The sequence below is a fragment of the Trachypithecus francoisi genome, unplaced genomic scaffold, assembly GCF_009764315.1.
Source record: "Trachypithecus francoisi isolate TF-2019V2 unplaced genomic scaffold, Tfra_2.0 Lachesis_group9, whole genome shotgun sequence".
In the NCBI taxonomy this organism is placed as follows: Eukaryota; Metazoa; Chordata; class Mammalia; order Primates; family Cercopithecidae; genus Trachypithecus; species Trachypithecus francoisi.
This window is the reverse complement of record NW_022681474.1, coordinates 34,920,452-34,942,455: the sequence shown is the minus strand read 5'-3', so window position 1 is coordinate 34,942,455 and position 22,004 is coordinate 34,920,452. Positions and strand designations below refer to the sequence as shown.

Below are 22,004 nucleotides of genomic sequence, written 5' to 3'. Positions count from 1 at the left end.
TCCCATCCCCAGACAGCTGCAGGCAAGAGCCAGAGAGTGGGTTTGGGATTCAGAATGTTTGAGGCCTAGGACAACTGTCCACCTGGCTCTGCAGCTACCTGGGTATGTGACCTCAGGGAGGGCACTCTTCTCTCCTGCCGTGTCTCGTCTGAAAAACAGGCATGATGCGTATTTAAATCCTAGCACCCTTCGTGTCCTTGGGCAAGCTATTAGCCCTCTAAGCCTCAGTTATCCCATTTTCACATCATGATTACTTCAAAGCCACATACATATTTGAGTACCTACTGGTGCAGGCACTGTCCTGGGTGCTGAGAAGCATCAGAGCATAAAACAGATCAAAGCCACACTTTCAAGGTAGATCCCCCAATCTCCATGGGGCTCCTGGGACAAGAACACTGTTACTGTCACCGTCATCACCCACAGCTTCCGCACAGAGTAGCTATGCTGCTGGCCTGCAAGTGTCTTTTAGCCACTGAGCAACTTCCAACAGCATCTTAAGCGCATGCCCACTGGGTGCATTAGAGGAAACAAAACTGCTCTGGTGGGGATGGAAGGAGGGAGAGCCTCAACTCCTACTCCTCCTTGGGTTCCCAAGGCATCTTTTAGTCACTTGCAGGCAGGTTTCCTAAGTCATCCTCTTCCTTAAAACCCCAAAGGGGTAGGGGTTGGGGGACACCAGCCAGGAGCTCAGGCAGAGCTAACCCTGCATGCTCCGTGATTACAGGCATTAGTGGGAAAATCAGTCTGAATAACAATACAAAGGAATGAGTGAAAGAGAAGCACAGGGGGCTGGTTATGAAGCTGTCTTGGGCAGAGGAGGGGCTGGGTATCATGGTCTGGCCTGGGCACAGACAGGGAGGCCACAGCAACCTCTAGCTAGTTCCCACCCTTGCCCCGATCATATGCCTGGCCTTGGGATTCCCCCAGCCCAGGGGAGCAGAAGCTGACGAGACCCAGGCAGCACCCTACCCCTGCCAGGGAGGACTCCTGGGGAAGCAGGAGGATGGGCAAGGCCCTCTGCGGTTGCTACCCGCCAGCCACCCTCGGCCTCAGTCTGCCTGGGATGTACTAGGGGAGCCCAGTGGAGGCTGAGGAGGTCTTGAGGCTGGCTCTGCAACAGGTTCAGAGGCCTGGCCATGAGCCCTCCACCAGGCACAGCTCTCTCCTCTCCCCAAAGGCTCTCCCCCAAATAATCCCAAGGTCATCCTTGTGCTCAGAAGAGCATGTAGCCTCAAGCCAGGGAATCCCAATTAGCGGCTGGACCACGGCTGAGGGCTGGCGGGCTGAGTCCCTAGACTCCTGATAATCGGGCAGAGAAGAGGTAGAGATCAGCATCCTGGCCTGGGCCTGGAGCCCAGAAGCACTGAAACCCATGTTGCCTATATGGTCGTGTCTCCATAACCCAGTGCTGAGGGGAGCAGGCTCAGCAGCCCCGCTGCCTGGGGCCCAGGCTAGGCATAGAACCAGACTCCCTGTCCCTCCCTGGGAGCACTCACGCAGGCTGGGAGCACAGGTGCTGATTGCAGCGCCGGCGGATGGGCTTGGGCCTCTTCTTGTGGTCACACAGGTGCCGCTGCACCATGTGGTGGTCTCGTCTGCGCCGGCAGCCATATTTGGTGAACTGGATCCCTATGGGGTGGGCAGGCTGCCGTGGGCCTAGTCTGGCCAGGCCCCCCATTGCCCTGCTGGGGACTCAGGGGCAGTACCCATGGAGAACTTTGTGGGCCAATCCCACCTCCCTCTGCTTATGTCCCGCCTGCCCATGTCACTTTCTGAGGGACACCTTCCTGATCAGCTCCATCTCGCTGGTGAGAAGATGGCTTTGGACAGCTGTCTGTCCTCACAGTGGGTGAGCTCTTTTAGGGCAGAGGCTCTGCCTGGATATGGCTCTAGCACCCCCAGCCTCATCCCAAAGGCCCTGCCCAAAACGGGCTTCCACACACTGGAGATCTTCAAGGAGAAACTGAGTCATAGGCAAGGACACATCAAAAGAGACAACATTAGCCCCCACCCCTGCCTCTCAAGGGATCCTGGGCTGCCCCAACAATGCACTGGCGGGCCAGTGAACCGGTACCTCCTCCACAGGCCTTGCTGCAGGGGGCCCAGCTCTTGAGTGCCCACTCATAGGTATCCGTCTCCTCCAGGAGCACATTGTTGCTCCCAATGAGGGGCAGCAGGTCCTCGTGGATGATGTACTTGTAGGCCAAGCTGCTGCGGGGGCCACCCTCAGTTGGGGGAAGCACCTGAGGAGAGATGGGGAGCTGGCACAGGACCAGAGAAGGAAGCAAGGGTGGCATGCACTGGGAGGGGAGGGGCTGAAGAGAAGGCCTTAGGGTCGGAGAACCTGTGAAAGCTGGGATGAGGTTGTGCCCAGCATGGCTGGGGTGCAGTAGGAGGTTGGATTCAGACCAGCTGCCATGGGACAAACTCAGGCTGGACACTTGCCGTGTGCCAGGCGCAAGGCCAGCCAGTGCACCTAGGAATGCTCTTCTTTTCATAGACCTAAGTTCGGACGGGAGGGCAGGGCTGTCTGTCTGTCTGTTCTGCTCACTGCAGCATCCACACTGCCTGGCTCTAGAAGGCAGTTAATAAGAATGGTCTGGATACTGACCCTCATCAAATATATGACTTGCAAGTATTTTCCCCCATTCTGCAGGTGGTCTTTTCCTTTCCTTGATAATGTCTTTTGATGCACTAAAGTTTTCAATCTTAATGAAGTCCAATTTATCTATTTTTTCTTTTGCTGTATATGCTTTTGGTGCCTGTCATATCTAAGAATCCAGGGTCATAAGGATTTGCCCCTCTGTTCTTTTCTAAGAGTTGTACGGTTTAAGCTCTTATACCTATTTTGAGTTAATATTTGTATATGGTGTGAGGAAGGGGTCGAACTTCATTCTTTTGCATGTAGATATCCAGGTGTCCTGGCACCATATTTTGAAGACACTATTCTTTCCCCATTGAATGGCCTTGGTACACTTGTTGAAAATCACCTGACCATAAATGTATGGGTGGTCAACAAATATAAGGTGAGTCAAAAATATGTGCTGGATTGAATTGATAATACTGATACCAATAGGCCACAGAGCCTGTCCTCCAGGATCCCCCCAGCTGGTGAGGGTGACACCAGGAACAAAACCCATCCAAGGTATCCCTGCCACCAGCCAGTGCTGAGGGCACCATGGACAGAGCTCCTCATGGTCTCATCTGCTGGGTTAATCCCTGCTCTACAAGCCCTGGCCCATGCTCTAGGAAGGGGGTTACGGGCAGCAATGGGCCCCAGTCAGCTCCTTGTTCCCTTTTCAGGAGGCTGGAGCCCCTGGATCAGCTGCCTTGAAGCCCAGGGAAGCTGCTCCTGGACTCCCTTGCCAGCCATGCTATGATGCACACAGATGTGGGATTATACCAGGATGACCCAGCCCTGCCCAGCCTCCCTCCAGGCTCCAATTCCAAGACTGCCTTAAAGGCTCCCTGCATGTAGCATCTGGGGTCTGACAGTGAGAAGGTAACTCTCTTTATCTCTCCTCACTTGCCATCCTGCAGGCTTTTAAATACAAATGAGGAGCTGACCCCAGGATGGAAGGTGCCTTGCCCTCGCCCAGGCTCCTAAAGACACCAAAATGGTGCCACGCTGGCTTGGCAGCAGATGTAGTGATCTAAGGGGACAAGGGGGGTGAGCAGGGGCTGCCACTGCACAGAGTGGGGCTCACCAGGATGGCAATGGCTTCAGGCAGGGGCCCACTGGTCTTGAGACTTTCCTTGGCATCCTCCACTGCAGTCTCCCACTCCAGGCCCATGGCGGTGAAGGTCCGGCTTGTGACTTCCTTGCCCTTAGGGTTGAGGATGAAGCTGCCGGTGACCTGGTTCTTTACCACTGGGCGGTGAGGAGAGAGAGTCACACAGATTTCTGCTCCTCTCCACAGGGGGCAGGCCCCAAATATGATATTCAAGGCCTTCCCAGTGAGCCGTCTGGGCTCCTGTCCACCTGCCTTTCCTCCCCACCCAAGCCCTCCCAAGTCAGACAGGTCAACACACTCCCCGTCACACATAACACACACACCTGTCATGGCCTCTGGGTGCACGCGTGCATGCGCGCGCACACACACACACACACTCTTGTTGCTGCCTCTGGATCCTAGTGCACACCATTCCTCCCACCCTTATTGCCTTCCTTTCTTCCTGCCTAACTAATCTCTACCCATAGTTGAGGCTCAGCAGAATCTCCTCTCCTCCAGGGAGTCTTCTTTGGTTTCCCAATCCTCAGGGATTCTGCCCCCCCTAGAATTTCTATAGCAGAGCATAGAGGTTGAGAGTACAGGCTCTGGAGTCAGATTGATGGCGAGGAAACTACTCAGACCCACTGTGTTGCCTCAGTTTCACCATCTGGAGAATGGGAATGATAACTGTACCCAGTTCACAGGGCTGCTGCTGCCCCAGGAGGATAATAGAAATCCCCGCCCCCCACTACTGAGGCTCTCAGGACAATGAGAAGAGTTCAGAAACATAGCCAGCTTGGCAAGTAGTGACGTGCGGTGGGCACTATCGCTAGACCACCAGAAAAGTGCTGGCTTTTGGCACTGCTGTGATGGCAGATGCCACGCCTCTCCCAGCAGCCTGTTGGCTCATCTCCATCTTGGTGTCCTCGGCCCAGCATGGGCCCTGGCACAGAGGCAGAGATTTTAAAAATCCATAAATTTCTATCCCTTAATGTCCCAGTCAGTGAGTAACTCACAACTTATTACCAAAAGACCCCAGGAGGCAGGTGGGTGGGAGACATGTAGATGCCGACAACTGGCCAAGGTCCCTGAGTGGTACCTTTGGTCACCCTGAACTTCCTAGGGCCCAGCAGCCTGAGACCCAAGCCTCCTAGCCAAGTAGGGAGGGCAAAGTCTCCAGAGCCCTGGGGTGTCCAGGAGGAAGGGCCCACAGAGCTCCTACCTGGGACAGATTTAAATGGTCGTAACTGTCATATAAGAGCTAAGGATCCAAGAACACTAACCATGTGCCAGTCACTCTGCCAACTGCTTCAGTTCAATCCTTAAATACATCCTAAGGGCTGGGCTATTGTTAATACAGATGGGGAACTGGAGGCTCCTAGACACACAGTGGGCTACAGTTGGAGCTGGGCCAGAGCCCAGGTGCCCAGAGACACAGCAGCAATGTGGGGGTGGGAGGGGTTGGGGAAGAGGGGTAGAAAAAGAAGAGCCTTGCCCCTTCCTGGGAGGCTGCTGGAGAGATGCCCCTTGCCTCCTGCCCACCCAGGCCTCTCCCTCAGGCTCCCTGACCGCTCTTGGCCCCCAGCAGCTTCAAACTGTCTAGGCTAAGGCTGGGCAGCTCTTCAGGCCAGGTGCAGACTCCAGTCCTCCTATTGCCCTTGACTGCTCCTGCCCCTCACTGTAGCAGAGCCCCGACTATGCACCCCTCATTCCAGACAGTGGGGGGTGGACCACCATAAACTCTCCGCTGTCCAGACCCAGTCCTGAATCCAGGCTCCACCACTGACCTGCTCTGTATCTAACCTCTCTCTGAGCCTCAGTTTCCTTTAACTGCAAAACGGGATAACAATATTCATAGATGGCCATGAGGCTTACTAAACATAATGCATGAAAAGTGGCAACTCATGGCCCAGCGCATGAGAGATATTAACAGCGTGAGTTCTCCTTCTCTTCCATGCACTTCCTTTCAGAGAGTCCATGTCCCCAATTCCAGGAGAGTCTAATGACAATGGACAGAGCCTCTCCCTTCATTGCCAGGGCTGCCACCTGTCCTGGGCCTCTACATATCCTGTTGGGTACACACACCCCTACACGGGCATGCACGCACAAGCACACACTCACACTCACATACACATATTCACACGTTTTCACTGAAGGCCACTGTGTGCCTCACACCTGTATAATCACACAACCTGTGCCAACTTCAGAGTTCAGCTCCTGGGCCGTCCCTGCTTCGCTCTCCCCATCAGACTCCCCAGAAAACTCTAACCCTTCAGGGAACTCACCCAACAAACAGGCAAGCAAGCCTGCACTCAGCCTGCCCCGGGTGCTAGCAGCCTCTGCCATGACCTCCACAGAAGACTGGTTCTTCGAGGGGACCGAAGAACTAGATTTCTGGAGACAGCAGAGGGTGGAAGGGGCTGCTACTGTTCTGCAATCATCCCCAGGCGATGCAGTGTCAGTGAGCTCCACCTCTTTTTGGAATAGATGTCCCTTCTCTCCTTGCCCCTTCCCTCCCCCGGCCCCTAACTCCAGCACATTCCCCACAGCCAGGCAGGCATAGCAGGCAGGACTTGCCTGAACCAATGTCCTCTAACCTGGGCTCGCTGTGGTAGAGTGGCATGGCTGGCAAGGGAACAGGGCTGGGAGGCAGGAGACCTGGGCCCAGACTGGCTCTGCCCACACCCCTCAAGGATGAATCAGGGCATACCGGGGCCCCCAATCCACTTTGGTTCTCAGTTTCCCCTTGTGCCTATGGCCTGTTGGGATGATGCCTTTCAGGTGCCTTCAAGAATATAAGTTTAGGAACCCACTGCAGCTGTGTTAAGGGGAGGTGCCAATGCAGATGCATTCTCCAGGAAATGCAAGTTATCTAGGAAACTTTGAAGATATTTACAAATTGCTGTTTTGATGATAACCTAAAAATATGAATGGCAGCATTTGTGTGTGATGTGAGCCTGCCAAGAGATATGTGTTTTGTTTTTCCATTTATGATGAAATTGGTGCCAAGCACTGTGACTTGGCAGATGTAATAGGTAAGAGGGGCCTCTGTGACATTTCAAGGGGACATTTTGGCCTGTATGTCCTCTGCAAAGGGGTCTGAACACAGATGCCACTGCCCAGTGTGGAAGAAGCAGCCTGCTGCCCACTTGCCACTGGGACCCTGCTCTGAACCAGGCTCACAGGGTTTGAACCGAAATATAATTCACATGCCATACAACTCACTCGAATAAGGTGTGCAATTCAGTGAAATGTTTTTTTGAAACACTCCAGCCCCCCAAGTAGCTTAGGACTACAGGCATGCACCACTATGTCTAGCTGATTTTTGTATTTTCTTGTAGAGACTGGATTTTGCCATGTTCCCCAGGCTGATCTCAAACTTCTGAGCTCAAGCGGTCTGCCCACCTTGGCCTCCCAAAGTTGTTGGGATTACAGGCGTGAGCAACTGCACCCGACGTCATTTTTAAGTAGATTCAGCCATCGCCACTGTCTAATTCCAGAACATTTTCATCACCCCAAAAAGAAACCTGATACCCATTAGCCGTCATGCCTCTTTCCTTCCCCAGCCCCTGGCCGCCACTAATCTATTCTCGCTCTCTTTTTTTTTTTTTTTTTTTTTTTTTTTTGACGTGAAGTCTCGCTCTGTCGCCCAGGCTGGAGTGCAGTGGCGCAATCTCGGCTCACTGCAAGCTCCGCCTCCCGGGTTCACGCCATTCTCCTGCCTCAGCCTCCCAAGTAGCTGGGACTACAGGCGCCCGCCACCTCGCCCGGCTAGTTTTTTTTTTTGTATTTTTAGTAGAGACGGGGTTTCACCATGTTAGCCAGGATGGTCTCGATCTCCTGACCTCGTGATCCGCCCGTCTCGGCCTCCCAAAGTGCTGGGATTACAGGCTTGAGCCACCGCGCCCGTCCTCTATTCTCTCTCTCTACGGATTTGCCTTTCTGGACATGTCTATTTTTTTGACAGCCAATTTAGTTTCAGAAAAAATGAAACCAAACATCTATCACATTATATTAATGGCCTTAATTTAAATTTATTAATTTATTACGGGGTTCTCATTTTTAACCCAGCCTGGCTTCATAGTTGGATAACTGTTACAAGCATAAGGATGTCACCTCATTTAGTGGCTTGGTGTTTGTTATTATAATGAGAATAATGTAATAATTATAATGAGAATAATGTGTGGTAGACTGCAGAATGCATCTATATTCCTCCCCTTCCTCTATTCATGCTCCTTTGCGCTGTAATTTCACCACTTCTACCATCAAGAGCTAGTCTATTTTTCTACCCCTTAAATCTGGGATTGGCCATGTGACTTGGACTAATGGGATACTAGAAAACATGACACAAGCCATTCCTGAGGACTATGTGACAGACATAATGTGAATAATACTGGATTAGCCTGTTGAGGACAGGGCCCTGCCACCTCCATGACCCCAGCTGACAGCCAGTACCAACCACCAGACATGTGAGTGAGGCCATCCTAGACCAACCAGCTCCCAGAGAACTACCAGCTGAGGGTATCTGCATGAGTCGGTCCAGGCAGACAAGTAGAAGAACCACCTCACAGAGCCCAGCCCAAACTGATGCCCTCCAGGACTGCAAGCTAAGAAGCAATTCTTGTTTGAAGTCACTAAGTTTTGGAGTGGTGTGTTAGGCAGCAAAAGCTGACTGATATACTCTGTGAAAATGGTTTTCCTTGAGCCAGGCGCAGTGGCTCACGCCTGTAATCCCAGCACTTTGGGAAGCTGAGGTGGGTGGACCATGAGGTCAGGAGTGCCAAGATGGTGAAACCTCGTCTCTACTAAAAAATACAAAAATTAGCCAGGCATGGTGGTGGGCACCAGTAATCCCAGCTACTTGGGAGGCTGAGGCAGGAGAATCACTTGAACCCGGGAGGCAGAGTTTGCAGTGAGCCGAGATTGCGCCACTGCACTCCAGCCTAGGCGACAGAGCAAGACTCCATCTCAAAAAAAAAAAAAAAAAAAGAAAATGGTTTTCCTTTAACAGCCATCTACGTGCACAAGAAATTATTAACAGTAGTTGCCCTTGGGGAAGAAACTGCCCCTGGGGTACCGGCATAGGAAGGGGACTCTTTACTAGGTCCCCTTTTAGACCTTCTGAAATGTAAACCATGGAATGGGTTACCCATGCAGCAAAAATTTAAAATAAGATGAAAAGGGGGTCCCTGCCCATTATTCCAGTCAGTACAATTCCACTTGTACTAGAATCTTGCCCTCTGCTCTCCCGGCTCCCACAAATCAGAGGGCAGGGCCTGGGGTCCCGCTGTCCCTTCCCAGCACCCCGGCACTCACCAATGCAGTGGGGGGACTTCTCCAGTGCCTCAATCTGGATGTGCCTAGCACCTGCCGGGATCTGCACCAGCTTGAGAGCTCCTGCCACACAGGGTGATCCAGAAGTCATGAGCATTCTAAGCTGGTGGTCCCACTGCCCAGCATCCCCCACTCCCCTGCTGGGCACCCAGGAACATCTCATTTGATCACAGAACCTCTCTGAACCTCTGTATCCTCATTTGTAAACTGAGGATGAGACCTTCTCCATAAGGGCGCTGGGGGGATCTAATGAGACGTGTCCTGTAAACTTTAAGGGCCTCTGTGTGTGTGAGAGCGGCTATTACTTCCCTCTTTCCAGACCTTCCTCTTCCTCTACCTCTCACTTCTGCCCTTCCCCCCTCCCTTTTTGCTCCTGACTCTCTCTCCCCCATTTCTTCTCAGACCTTAAACTACTTGCTACTGATGGAATTTAAACGATAAAGGCCGTGAGGACCCCACATGACTGTCCTGAGCCCCCATGGCCCTCCCGACCCAAGGCCTGGACTTTCTCAGAGCCACCAATCTTGTCCCCAACAATCAAAGGGGAGACAAAGTGTAACATCTCCCAAGAGAAAATAGGCCCCATTTATACTAAAGTGTGAATGACTGATATCGGGTTCTTTTCCACAGCAAGTTTGGTCAGATTGGAGATAGAGAGGAAAGTCAAGGAACTCAAAGATACCAGGAATTCAAAGCAGCAAGTGCCGCAGGTTTTAAAAAATGAGAAAGAGAGGAAAAGAAAATTATCAGTCCAGTCTTGGCTGCCCCTTTAGATCTGTCTGACCCCTCCCTCCCACCAATAACCCCAGGGTCCAAGGGATGGCCAAGCTCCCATCACAAAACATTGCCTAGCGGGAAAATGCCTCTTGGAACTCCTGGGCCCCAGACTCAGGGAGGAGCTTGCCTGGAAGATGAGGTGATTGGCTGCGGTGCCTGGCTCACCAGCCTGGGCAGCCCAGGAAGGCCTAGAGATGCGCCCCAGGGCCCCTTCTCCCCACCCCAGACTGTGGCACAGTTCAAGGAGGGAGGGCCCCCCAAGGGACGGCAAGAACTCCAGTCAGCCCTTGTCAGCCCTCCAGCCCCAGCCCGACTCACCTGCCTGCTTGGAGGCCTTGCCCAGCGTCCCCTTCACAGTCCTGCAGTGGGAGTTGTCACCCCCGCAGACTCCACACTTGTCATCCGCCTTCATGGACCCCACCTCCTTGTCACAGCCGACAGGCTGAGGCCAGAGGTGAGGTCAGTGGGAGGAGGCTCCCCTGTCCCCACCGCCACCCCGGGGCTCCCATTCCCATCCCCAGGCCCTGGTCAGGAGAGGACCTCTGGCCTGGGAGGTGTCCCTGGACAGGATTCTGGTACAAATTCACCGTGGGACCTGGGTGAGGTCTAAACCCCGGCATGATGAGGATTCTTGCCATCTCCTCTCCCCTCCAATGGGGCTCAGCAATAATTAGACCCTTCCAGCAACCCAGGGCTATGCTGAGGACCAACAGGGTGTTGCGAGTGGGCCGGTGAGGCAACGCTCATCTTCCCAGGCAGGAGGAGTTGCAGTGCAGCCCTCCAGTCTCCCTCTGCCGGTAGTCGGGGGGGCCCAGGGTGCACCCACCACACACTCGCCACGCGCACAGACGCTGTATGGGTCCCGGTAGCTGCAGCGTGTCCCATCATGAACCACCTGGTTCATGAACACCACGTCCCCCGTGTCCGCTGACTGGCAGATCAGCTCACACTTCTGGGTATCTGTAGGCAGAGGGACTATGCTGAGTCCCCAGCTGGGCTCAGAGAAAGTGGCCCAGGACAGATCAGTGCGTGGTCCAGCCAGAAAGCTCCGGGGCCAGCTCTGGGCAGTTGGGGGAGCACTGAGTGTGGTGCTGGGGCTGAAAATCCCTGCTGTGTCACTTATCAGCCATGTGACCTTGGGTAAATGTTCCGGCCTCTCCCAGCCTTTGTTCCCTATTTTTATTATCCCTAATCAGTAAAATGCCACATCAGCTTATTGAGAAAAATCAAGTGATAAAGTAATAATAAGCCAACACTTAGTGAATGCTTACTATGTACTGGATATTTCTAAAACCTTCATATGCCCTTAAAATACAGCTTTAATGGCTTTTCATGAATTAACTCATTTAACCCTCTCAATACCTCAATGAGGTAGGTGCTAGCATTACAGAGGAGGAAACTGAGGACCAGAGAGGTTAAGGAACTTGCTCAAGTCCACACAGCCACATAGTAAGTGGTTCAGCCTGGATTGTAACCCAAGCAGTCTGGCTTGAGTCCTGCTCTGACCCTTAAAAAACTTCACTGTGCACATGTATGATATATATGTTAACATGTTTGTAAACATTAGAAGGCTGCGTGAAAGTAAGGCAGAAAAGGGGCCTGTATCTGGGTTTGCAAAATGGAGCAACAGTCAGGGAGAAAGAGAGTCCTTTCTGGTCCTAACAATTAAATGTTTCCTTCTTTATGTGGGTTATAGATGTCCTAAAAAGGAGGTTCCAGAGAACATATAAACACATACTGTACTGCTTAGAAAAAAGGAGGTTGGGGGCTTAGCTAACTTCCTGGAATTCGTCTAACAGTCCTGGGAAAAACCCGAAGTCCAGCTGCCCCACGAGCCTCCCAGTCCCTCCTCTCCCCAACGTTGTGGTTGCTGGTTTGGTTTCTGAACGGATCTGGAAGGCTTTCAAACCAAGCTTCCCTCCGCCAATTGCTAAGGAACCTGCTGGGCTCTGCTCTGGTCCCTGGGCTCCCAGGACAGCTAGTGACTCCTTGTCTCCAGCAGGAAGGGCTCAAGTCTGGAGCCACAACCTCCAAGACCACCTTGGATTTCATGCACAGGAACCAGATTCCTGGAGGGACCTGGGTCTCAGGGGGCTCCAATCCAGGACAGGCAGGATCCTGACCCAGGCAGGCAGCTCTCTGGGCAGCAACGGAAGCCAGCCAACAGTACCAAGGGAGTGGGGAGCTCCCCAGAGTGGGAGGAATCCAAGCAGAGAGAAGACACCCCCTGCAGGGATGCCCTGGAAGAATCTGGCAATGACAGGCCTCTGAGGCCCCTTCCAACCTGAAGAGTCTGTCCTTCTAGACCAGAGCTGAAGAGCTAAAGGTTCCAGGGTGGAGCCCGGGCTCCGGGGAGGAAAGCCGGTCCTGATGGGAGCTGTCTGGGTCAAGGGTTGTGTGATGGAGAATGAGCATCTGTCCATGCAGGACCCACAGAGAGGCTAGCAGGGGAAAGCTGGAATCAGAGGATCACTGAGGGCTCTTCCAGTCGAGGCTCTGACTTGCCACAAATCCCAACCCTTCCCTGGATGATCTGCCGCTATGGAACCATCACTGGAAACACTCAAAAACAGACGGGAACTGGCACCACTATAGTCCCCAAATTCAGACTCTTTACATAAGTCCAGAAGTCCTGTGTATGTCCCAGGGCAGCCTAGAGAGTCAGTAAGAGGATCCCACCAGATCCAACTGCCTGCCTTCCAAAATCATCTCATTGACTCTGCTGAAACCACAGCCCAATCAGTAAAACCTAAAAACACAGCATGTGATAGGACTGAGCTCCTCAGGACACTGGTCATGCAACAGGAAGGGTGCCTGCACCTGTATGATTCTTCTCCCTGCAGATAAGGACAGAAGACGAAAGGCAGGCAACCTTAACAGCCAACACTGCTACCGGCCATGGCAACACCTGTGTGTGAAGTGTCCCTTCCTCAAGACACTTTCCTTGCATCTGCCAGAAAACTGTCATCATAAGTACACAAATCAGGGATGGCCTTGATGGGGATGATGACCCCAGAAGTATGCCAAGAACAGGCCTACACAAGGGTATATGGCGAGCCTGCTGACTGCAGTCTCCCTTTTGGTACCCCCACTGTCCCTCCACCTTCACTGGTGGGTGCGGGTGTGGGAGGCACTGCCTGGGCACACACAGCCCCCGCAGATGCCCAAGGACATGGGGTGGGAGGGGGGTGGGGCCCGCTTACCGTCATCGGGCTCATAGGGCACCCAGCTGTGCCTGGCATTCTGGTGCATGTAGTAGGAGTTGCGCTTGGCACACTGCTGTGCCCGGAAGTCCTCGTAGGGCCCAGGGCACTCCTCGCTGTTGCAGACCTGGTACTCGAACATGGGCCCTAAGCACGGGCGGCCTCCATAGGCTGGGCTGGGACGGGCACAGAGAAATGGGTGACCTTGCTGGCTGGGAAGACTGGGGAGGGCCAGGCTTCCCACATGGCCACCAGGAGCAGCTCAGCCATTCACAATAGCATGACAAGGGCCTCCACTGACATAAACCAGAGAATGGCTCCCAGGGTGGGGGCTGTGGAACTCAGCCTTCCAGGTCCCTCTTCCTCCCTGCTTTACCCTTCCGACATACACCACCTATTCCATGGTGAGTGTGATGGACAGATGTACAGACTGACACAGGGACTGACTAACCCTCTCCAGCTGGGCTGGAAGAGAAATCCATCTTATTCGCCTTTGTGGGTGCCTTCAACTGTTTTGCAGGCCCTGGCATAGAGCAGGCCCCCATAAACAACTCGGCCACTCCCATTTGCATCCACTTCCACTTAACATCATCATAAACTAAGGAGTGGTAAAAGAAACTTGGATTTGGAATCAGAAGAGCTGGCCTCCAAGTCCTGACTGTGCAACCTTGGCCAGGCCACTTAGCCTTGCTGTGGCTTAATTTCCCCTTGAAAACAGGGACTATAATCCTCTTATTTTACATACCTCCAGGTGTGTCTGTGAAGAATAGTAAGAAAAGGTATTTTATAGTCATCTATGCTCTCTTCTCCATTAAGTCAAGAGGATTGGGTAAGGCTTGATACAAAGTGTCCAAGTGCTGGGATTAACAGTACCCTACTCATAGACATGTGGGAGAACTGCACAGATTTTTGTACCTAAGTGCTTAGCATCCCACCTAGCACAAAGTGCTTGACATACTATAATAATGATTATTATAACAGCAGCTGTCTTCTATTAAGCATTTAATTGTGTGAGCATGGTGCTGAGAGCACACATATTATTTCATTTAAGCCTCATAAAATAAAAATAGTTATTACAGAGGAGCTCAATAAATGGTAGCTTTGATACCAATTATACCGAGGGATAATTGTCGGTCATGCCTGCAAGGTGATTTACTATAACCACAGTCTTTGTATTTCCGAAGGAGGAAAGTTACAAGGCAGTCCCTTTTGGTTCATGTGTGTAGAAGGTCAATACAGCCGCCTATATTAAGTATATGGCTATATCATCTAAAACAAAGGAACGGCTGCTTCAATAGGCAGTGAGTTTCCCATCCCTGGAGATAAATAACAGAGTATGAATGACCACTCCTGAGGACACCAGAGCCACTGTGACCCTACAACACTGCAATTCCACAGTCTTCATCATACCGCTCAGTGCTGTGAGGGGTCAGGCCAAGCCCCGTCGCTGTGGGGGTTCGGAACCCCTGCATTCCAAGAGCCAACCGACCCAGGCAGCTGGCCTTGGCCAGTCCCCATCTCTCATGGTGCTGTTCTAAAAAGGCTGCTTCAGCTTGGAGATGGAGATGGAGATGGAGAACTAGGGCTCAGATGTCCCAAAACCATGGTGTTGGGGAGAAGATCCCCATAGAGGGGATGAAAAGGGACAATGGACATCTCCCCAGAATGCTAAAACTCGGGAGTGGGGAGGAGTGGAAGGACCTTTGACGTTAGAAAGAGGTAAGTTAAGAAAAATTAAAGGATGATTTTCTCCATGTGGTAGAAAACAAAGTTAGAGAATTGATTCTTCCAACAAAGAGCTTAGATCAGTGTTTCTCAAAGTTTAGCCAGAGGGTGGGGGTCATCAGAGGACTTGTTACACGCATGAAGAAGTAGGGCCACCCAGACTCTGGGGAATCTTCTGCACATGAGCTTGAGAACCACTGGTGCAGACAAACGCACAGAAGGCAGACCTGAGAGTCCTTAGTGGATGCAGGTAGGAGTGATCTGCCTCCACCAACAATTTTGTGTCCTCATGCACTAGCATACACAACCACCCACAGGGGCCCTTCTCTCCTGCACTGTCTCCCCAGTGCCTTCCCCTTCAAGCCCCTCTGCCCTGGGGAGGGGTTCCCTGCCCTCCCCACCCTTGCCAAGCACACTCACGGAGGGTTGTTGCAGCTCCGGCTGCGGGATCGCACCCCGCCCCCACATGACCGCGAACATGACCCAAACTTGGTCCAGGAGCTCCAGCTTCCATCCTGGCCGTATGTCTGCTCTGGCGACTTCCAGATGCAGTGACCTTTGAAGCACCACTGGGGCAGAGCAGAGGGCATGAGATAACCCTGGGCTGCTGCTGCTGCTGAGCCCACCCAGGGAGCCAGAAAAAGGGATAGCAAGAGCATGAGCCTGGGTTTAGGCAGAATCCCACCCCCAGCACGAGCTGAGCAGCCTTAGACAAAGAGCTTGCCTTTCTGAGCCTGTTCCTCAGCTGGACAACGTGGGTAACTGTACCTGCTCATAGCATCTGATGAGGTCATACCCAGTACACAAAGCCCTCCAGAAATGGCAGATCTTATGATGAACAATAATACATGTGCAATTATTTGCACTCCTGGGAGTAATAAAAGGCTGATAGGGGAGAGATGACACAATCTTCCCACACTAGCTACAGTTGATCTTGGCTCTGTATCTCAAAATTACCTTCCAGGGATCACAAGATGTGCTTCTGGGAGGCAGGCCAGCCATGTGGGGAGGTCTGTGCATGCAGTGGAAGGAGGGTATGCATGAAGGATTCCTGGGTTTGAATCCCAGCTCAGCAATACTAGCTATGTGTGGCTACTTTAGCTTGCTGAGCCTCAGTTTATCCACCTGTTAAGTGGGACTGTTCTAATATCTCTACAGGCCTTAGCACAGGGCCAGGCAATAAAGGAGGGCCCAACTAGAGGCAACTCCCTTCCCTTTTCCCGTAGGGTAGCACAAAAAAAAACACTCAAAGCTCTCTGGGCAAAGTTCGTCTCCCGAGAGATGAACTCAGTGGTTCTCAACCTTGGAATCACCTGGGGGAGATTTTACAACTTCAGATGCCTGATCTTTACCCCAGACCAACTGAGTCAGAATCACAAGGGGTAGGAACTTTTGGAGGCACTATAATGAGGTGTAATTTACATACTATAGAATTCACTCATTTCAAGTGTGCAATTCAATGACCTTTCATAAATTCGCAAAGTTGCCCGGTCGTCACCACAATCCAATTTGAGAATATTCTTATCACTCCAAAAATATCCTCTGTGCCCATCTGCAGTCACTCTTTGTTCTATGGGAGGGGTTTTAAAGCTCCCAGGACGATTCCAATATGCAGCCCAGATTGAGAACCACTGATGAACTGTCCTGTGAAACTGTAGCTGGGGAGGGTCTGGAACTTTGAAAACACCTGGGAAAACTTGAGACGTGGAAAGACCTGGAACAGCTATAACCCCTCAAGGACCCGCCAGGCCAGGGGAAGCTCCATCTACCTGTGATGAGACAAGCCCCAGAGCCGCTCAGCAGGACAGCTGTGAATAGGGGGAGCCTGGCTAGGGCAGGCGGCAGGATGGTGTGGTGGCCCCAGGGCTGGGCTCCTGCTGATGATGGGGAACCACCTCTCCTGTACTTGGCTTCTTCCCCCCCCCCCACTTGCCTTGACATGAGTCAGTAACCTCAGAACAACCCTGAGGTTGTCAGGTGTTGGCGAGTCAGAAAACTTCAATGAATGGCCCAAGGTCACCACAGTGATCAACGGCAGGGCCGGCAGCAGAGCAGAACTGGGTTTCAGACCCAGCCACGGGGTCCCCCGGGCAAATGAAGTCCTGGCACCCACACATGCATGAGGGAGCAAACACAGGACATTCATGAAGGTGGTGTGGGGAGAACACGTGTGTCTCATGCTCAGAGACAGCATGGGGATGGGGGAGTAGGCAGGACACACAGACTTCCCTGCATCCCTTCTCTTCTAATCACTCCCTGTGGGACACCAAGTTCCTTAGTTAACCTGCCTGGACCTCATTCTTCTCATTTGTAAAAAGGAGGTAAGCCTTCCTGTCAGATGGGCTAGGAGAGCATGCTACCCTCAGCCAATTACAGAGGCAAAGGACTGTGGGCTGGGAGAGAAGAAAGGGTATGAGTTTATGGGAAGACTCCACGTGTATGTACCCACACACTGGTCTCACTACTGTCCTTTAGCACCACCCCCAACTCATATAAGCACTTGGAGGGAGGGGTCAGGGTTCCCCTGGGATCTGCCCCATGCCAGTGATGGATGCCCTGCACCCCAGGAAGGCCACTCCTGCTGCACACCCCACAGGTACCTTGCCAGATGCACACTCCGTCCCATCCAGCGGGGGCCCCTTCTTGGTCTTGCAGAAGTACGGGTTGTCGGGGTGGCTGCACCACAGCTGCTTGCAGGGCTCAAAGGTCCTGAACTGCATGGCAAGGGAATGGGGTCACCAGGCTGGACTGGCTCGTTGTCCAAGGAGCAAAGGGAAGTGATGGAGAGAAAAGAGAGTGTGATGGGTGCAGGCACCCAGGGCACTGCAGGGGAGGCAGCCAGAGCCCCTCACCTGCTTCAAGTTCAACTCTACCCCAAGTGCCAGCAGCCTCCAGGGACCCCTCCTTCCTCCAGGGCACTGAGAAAGAGCCCAGCCATGGCCCATGCTCTCGCTGTTCTCTCTCCAAGGCCTCCCTCCCCCGCTTTACAGAGGCCATTTGTCACTGAGGTGGGACTAGGGTGTGAGGCTCTGGGGAGGTCTGGGTTCACAGTGCCCCTGCCCTGAGCCCTGTGCACATGAGGAGAATTGAGGGGACTGCTGCTTTCCAACCCAGACCCCCCAGCACTCCGACGAGGCTGGGACTCCACCTCCCTGTAACTTGGACACCCAGCAGTGCCAGAGGTTGATGACCTTGTGTTTCAGATTGTCCAGAAAAGCCATGGTTTCCTTAATATTCCCTCTTATCAGCCCCTACCAGCCAGACAAGCATCCTACAAGGACAGCATTTGGGCCCTGAAATCCCATATCCTGGTCCTCTGCCCACAACTCAGGCACTTTGTCACATCACATGTCCCAGACAGTGGGGAAGGTGTCCACACATGGTTGGGGGTGCTCCCCATTCCGAGGAGGTGAAAAGAGGGCTGCATTCCCCAGATGGGTAGTATGAAGCACCCAGGTCCCCAAGGCCTACCCCCTTCAGAAAGCCCCCTACCCCTGAGATGGCCCATTCTCTGACAGCTCGGCCTGGGCCCCGGGTGGCAGCTGTTGGGTTCTCTCCTGGGGGACTCTAGCTGATCTCAGGCTCAGCGGTCTCCCCCTGCCCCATCCTGCAGGGTAGGGACAAGGTTATGCTCCCTTGTATCTGTGTCCTCAGGCACAGGCAGCAGGGGTGTGGAACTGACGCTCTGGAGAGAGGTGGTGTGCAGGTGCAGAAGGTGGGGAGTTAGACTGAAAGACCTGGCACATCCCCTGAGGGTGTGGGACCTGCTGCTCCACTAGGCCAGAAGCCCAACACCTTATCTGAAACCTGGGCTTCCTTGCAGGGAATGAGCCCAGCCAGGATCCCATCAGGTGCCCACCCTCTCTGCTCTGCTGTTTCCATCTTTCCCAGGGCTAATGCATTCCCAAGCCACCGTGCCCACCTGCCCCCACAGGTGTTCACTCTGCATCCCTGCATGGTGCCTGGCACTGTGTCTGTGGGCCCATCACCAGGCCCACTGGCCAGCTGGGCAGAAGGTGCTTTATGAATGATCAGCCTGGGCCACAGAAGGACACTGCCCTGGCCCCCAACTGCCTGGCAGAGGCCAGATGGCTACTTACTGCCAAGCAGGTCTGGTATCCACTGCCAAAGTCAAAGCGGCACTGTTCATCCATTGAGTAGTCGATCCCAGGCAGCTCTGGGGGCTGGGGCCAGGCAGGATCAAAGGGGTCATCGAGGAGGCAGTCATAGGAGCTGCCAGTGGAAACAAAGAAGGTGAGCCAGGCTGACAGCAGGAAGTCCCAGGCTTTCCCTTCCCAGGGGCTGGGGTTTTCATGAGCAAGGCCTGCAGGAATCTACACCCGCTATCCTGTGCCCAGCGCTGTCTCTTCCAGGGAGGATGGGCTGCCCTGAGCAGCCCCCTCACTCAGGACCTCACTCCCACCAGTGACTATGTCTGGAAGGGCTCCATTTGCAGCCAAAGGCAAGGGTACCCAGACTGGGATTAGATGCTCAGCTCGCAGCTGGATTAGGTCATTTTGCCCACCTTAGAGGGACATGTTATGGCCAAGACTAATAGTTGATTCATGGACAATTTGAGGACTCACTCTGTACTGAAAGGAGAAAAACCAGCCTACCGTGCAGGATGGACCCTGGGCAAGCTGCCCTGGCCAGATCCTGCAAGGGGCTAGTGACTATATCTCTGCCTCCACCTGCCCCCATCCAAGTCCACTTGGTCTCCCATTCTCAGGCCTTGAGGTCCTGAGTCTAACACTTGTTCTGTACCTGAACATCGTTGAAGACCCAGGAGCTGACCAGCCAGACCGGAATTGGGAGTGTGCTGCTGGGGCTAAGGATGGGAGTGGGGAGAGGAGGAGCTCCCTCCTCAGCATCCCATTTCCTTGGGGCCTGAGGGAAAGCCACAGTGGCACTGTTCATCCATTGAGAAGTCGATCCCGGGCAGCTCTGGGGGCTGGAACCAGGTGGGCTCAAAGGGGTCGTTAGGAGCCACTGGGTTTAGAGCCCCAGCCTCAGCCCAGTGGCTCATAACCTTCAGCATGCATAAGTATCACCTGCAATGCTTGATAAATCCTGATTCCTAGACCCAACCCCAGCAGAATCTAACTTACCATCTTCCATGAGCCAGGGGGTCTGCGTTTTTTGTTTTTTGTTTTTTGTTTTTTTTTTTTTGAGACGGAGTCTCGCTCTGTCGCCCAGGCTGGAGTGCAGTGGCCGGATCTCAGCTCACTGCAAGCTCCGCCTCCCCGGTTTACACCATTCTCCCGCCTCAGCCTCCCGAGTAGCTGGGACTACAGGCGCCCGCCACCTCGCCCGGCTAGTTTTTTGTATTTTTAGTAGAGACAGGGTTTCACCGTGTTAGCCAGGATGGTCTTGATCTCCTGACCTCGTGATCCGCCCATCTCAGCCTCCCAAAGTGCTGGGATTACAGGCTTGAGCCACCGCGCCCAGCCTAGGGGGGTCTGCGTTTTTAATAAGAATTCTATGTAAGTGGTCACCTGAACACATTCCAAAACACTAGGCTAACCCACCTGCGATGCTAATGGGGTATGTTTTAGGCCAGGTTTGGCGGAGAGGCAAGATGAGTCACAGAAGAGTCATGCCGGGGGAGACTTAGGGAAACCAGCCAGCTGTGTGATGTCTGCTCAGAGTGGCAGATCGCATACTCCCCTATCCCAGCTCTGAGGGCAGGAATGACCTACGGGAGGTAGCGGCTGAGCTCCAGCTTGCTGCAGCGGGACCAATGGAAGCGGTGGAAGGCAGCCTGCACCAGGGGCGCCATAACGCTGCCCAAGCTGGTCTCATCTGCGCAGCCATTCCCCTGACCATCATGCTCCATGCCGAGCCTAGAATGGGGAAGACAGAGGGGTCCTGATACATCCCAGGGGCTCTGCCCCAGGAAGGCAGGCAGGCAGGCAGATCAGCAGCAGGAGACCCTGTCCTGACCCAGAGCTCAGATTGCTCTTCCTGGCCTCAGTTTCCCAACCATACAGTGGGGAGGACCAACCCTCTCTCCAAGGCTGTTCCCACTGGGATTGGGCTCATCCTGCCCTCCAAGCCTTCGCTCCTACTGTTCACCGCTCCCAGACACCCACCCCTTCCATGAGCTCCACCTATGTTCTTACAGCTTCCAAGGCCAGATCAAGCCCCACCTGGCCACTGGTCCTAGCTGTCTCACCTGTGGGCTCACGTCCACAGCAGGAGCCATCTATCCCACCATTAAAAACTCACAGTCATTCGCTGGCTTCCCACCGAGGGCTTCCCACCGAGGGCCTTCGAGTGCAAAGACCAGGTTTCATTCAACTCAACTCAACCTCATTTCTTGAGCCCCTGTAGGTGCCTGCATCTTGAGCCTCTCCAAGATGCTGCAAGGCTGGGCACAGAGCTTTGCACATGGTAGGCACCTACTATAATAATAGTTTACATTTAAAAGTTTGCTTTTCACAATTAGTCATTAATGCCAAATCCCAAGAATTCTAAGTTCTTAAACATTCCCAGATGGCTGCATCTGGCTTTGACTGCTAGGTAGATATGCAGGCCTATAAGCTTGACCTTGTGTCTCCACAAGGAGGGGCTCAGAGGTTCCCCTGGTGTCAGCCCCATGTTGCAAGTGTGGAGAGGAGGTCCCACCTGCCTGGAGGAGCAAAGCTGGGATAAAATCTGACAGGGCTGATGGTGTCCCTTGGTTCTGCCATTGTGATATGGCATGACCTACTGAACAGTAGCCCATTTGTGTCCACCCAGCATGTAGCCTCTTGAGGGCTTCTCTGTCCTGGCCTCCACTGCAGCCTCATTCCTAGAATGGGGCCTGGTGCATGGTAGGTGCTCAAGAAATACTGAATGAATCAACACACTCTAAACAAAACCCAAAGCCCTAAGATCAGGCAAGCCAGCCTCTGCCTGGCCCACCGCCTAAGCTCTAAGTGCACCTGTTTACAATGGGCTCAGGCCAGCACTCCAATGAGTGCTGAGTATCAGGGTGGGCTGGATTGAGTCTTAGAAAGGCCTCAAATGTGGACGTGATGGAAGGAAGCCAGAGATCAAGACCACCCAGAGACAGCAGCCCTCAGCATGTGATAGGGACACTGCCACTGACCCACCCAAAGGCAGGGCCACATCTGTTCCCCTATGGCCCTGGGATTTGGAGGCTGGGCCCAAGGCAGGCCCAAATTGTTACCCACGCCCCTTGGCTCCTCCCAACTCAGGTTAGGGCCTCCCTCTACTGGCAACTGCAGGAGGCCATGCCTCAGTGGCA

General features: G+C 53.4%; 1 protein-coding gene across 2 annotated transcripts in view; it reads right to left on the bottom strand.

Moving 5' to 3' along the window:
* Window positions 1-22,004, bottom strand: part of ADAMTS14 (ADAM metallopeptidase with thrombospondin type 1 motif 14) — an 89,446-nt gene that overhangs the window by 8,757 nt on the left and 58,685 nt on the right. For both annotated transcript variants that reach the window (XM_033208989.1, XM_033208990.1), the window contains exons 8-18: window positions 20,452-20,595; window positions 18,853-18,985; window positions 17,353-17,466; window positions 15,173-15,321; window positions 13,028-13,203; window positions 10,651-10,784; window positions 10,143-10,266; window positions 9,030-9,110; window positions 3,708-3,871; window positions 2,075-2,243; window positions 1,497-1,629 (exon numbers count right to left, since the gene is read on the bottom strand). In XM_033208989.1, the coding sequence (XP_033064880.1) occupies window positions 1,497-1,629; window positions 2,075-2,243; window positions 3,708-3,871; window positions 9,030-9,110; window positions 10,143-10,266; window positions 10,651-10,784; window positions 13,028-13,203; window positions 15,173-15,321; window positions 17,353-17,466; window positions 18,853-18,985; window positions 20,452-20,595 (1,521 nt within the window). The remainder of the gene's footprint in view (window positions 1-1,496; window positions 1,630-2,074; window positions 2,244-3,707; window positions 3,872-9,029; window positions 9,111-10,142; window positions 10,267-10,650; window positions 10,785-13,027; window positions 13,204-15,172; window positions 15,322-17,352; window positions 17,467-18,852; window positions 18,986-20,451; window positions 20,596-22,004) is intronic.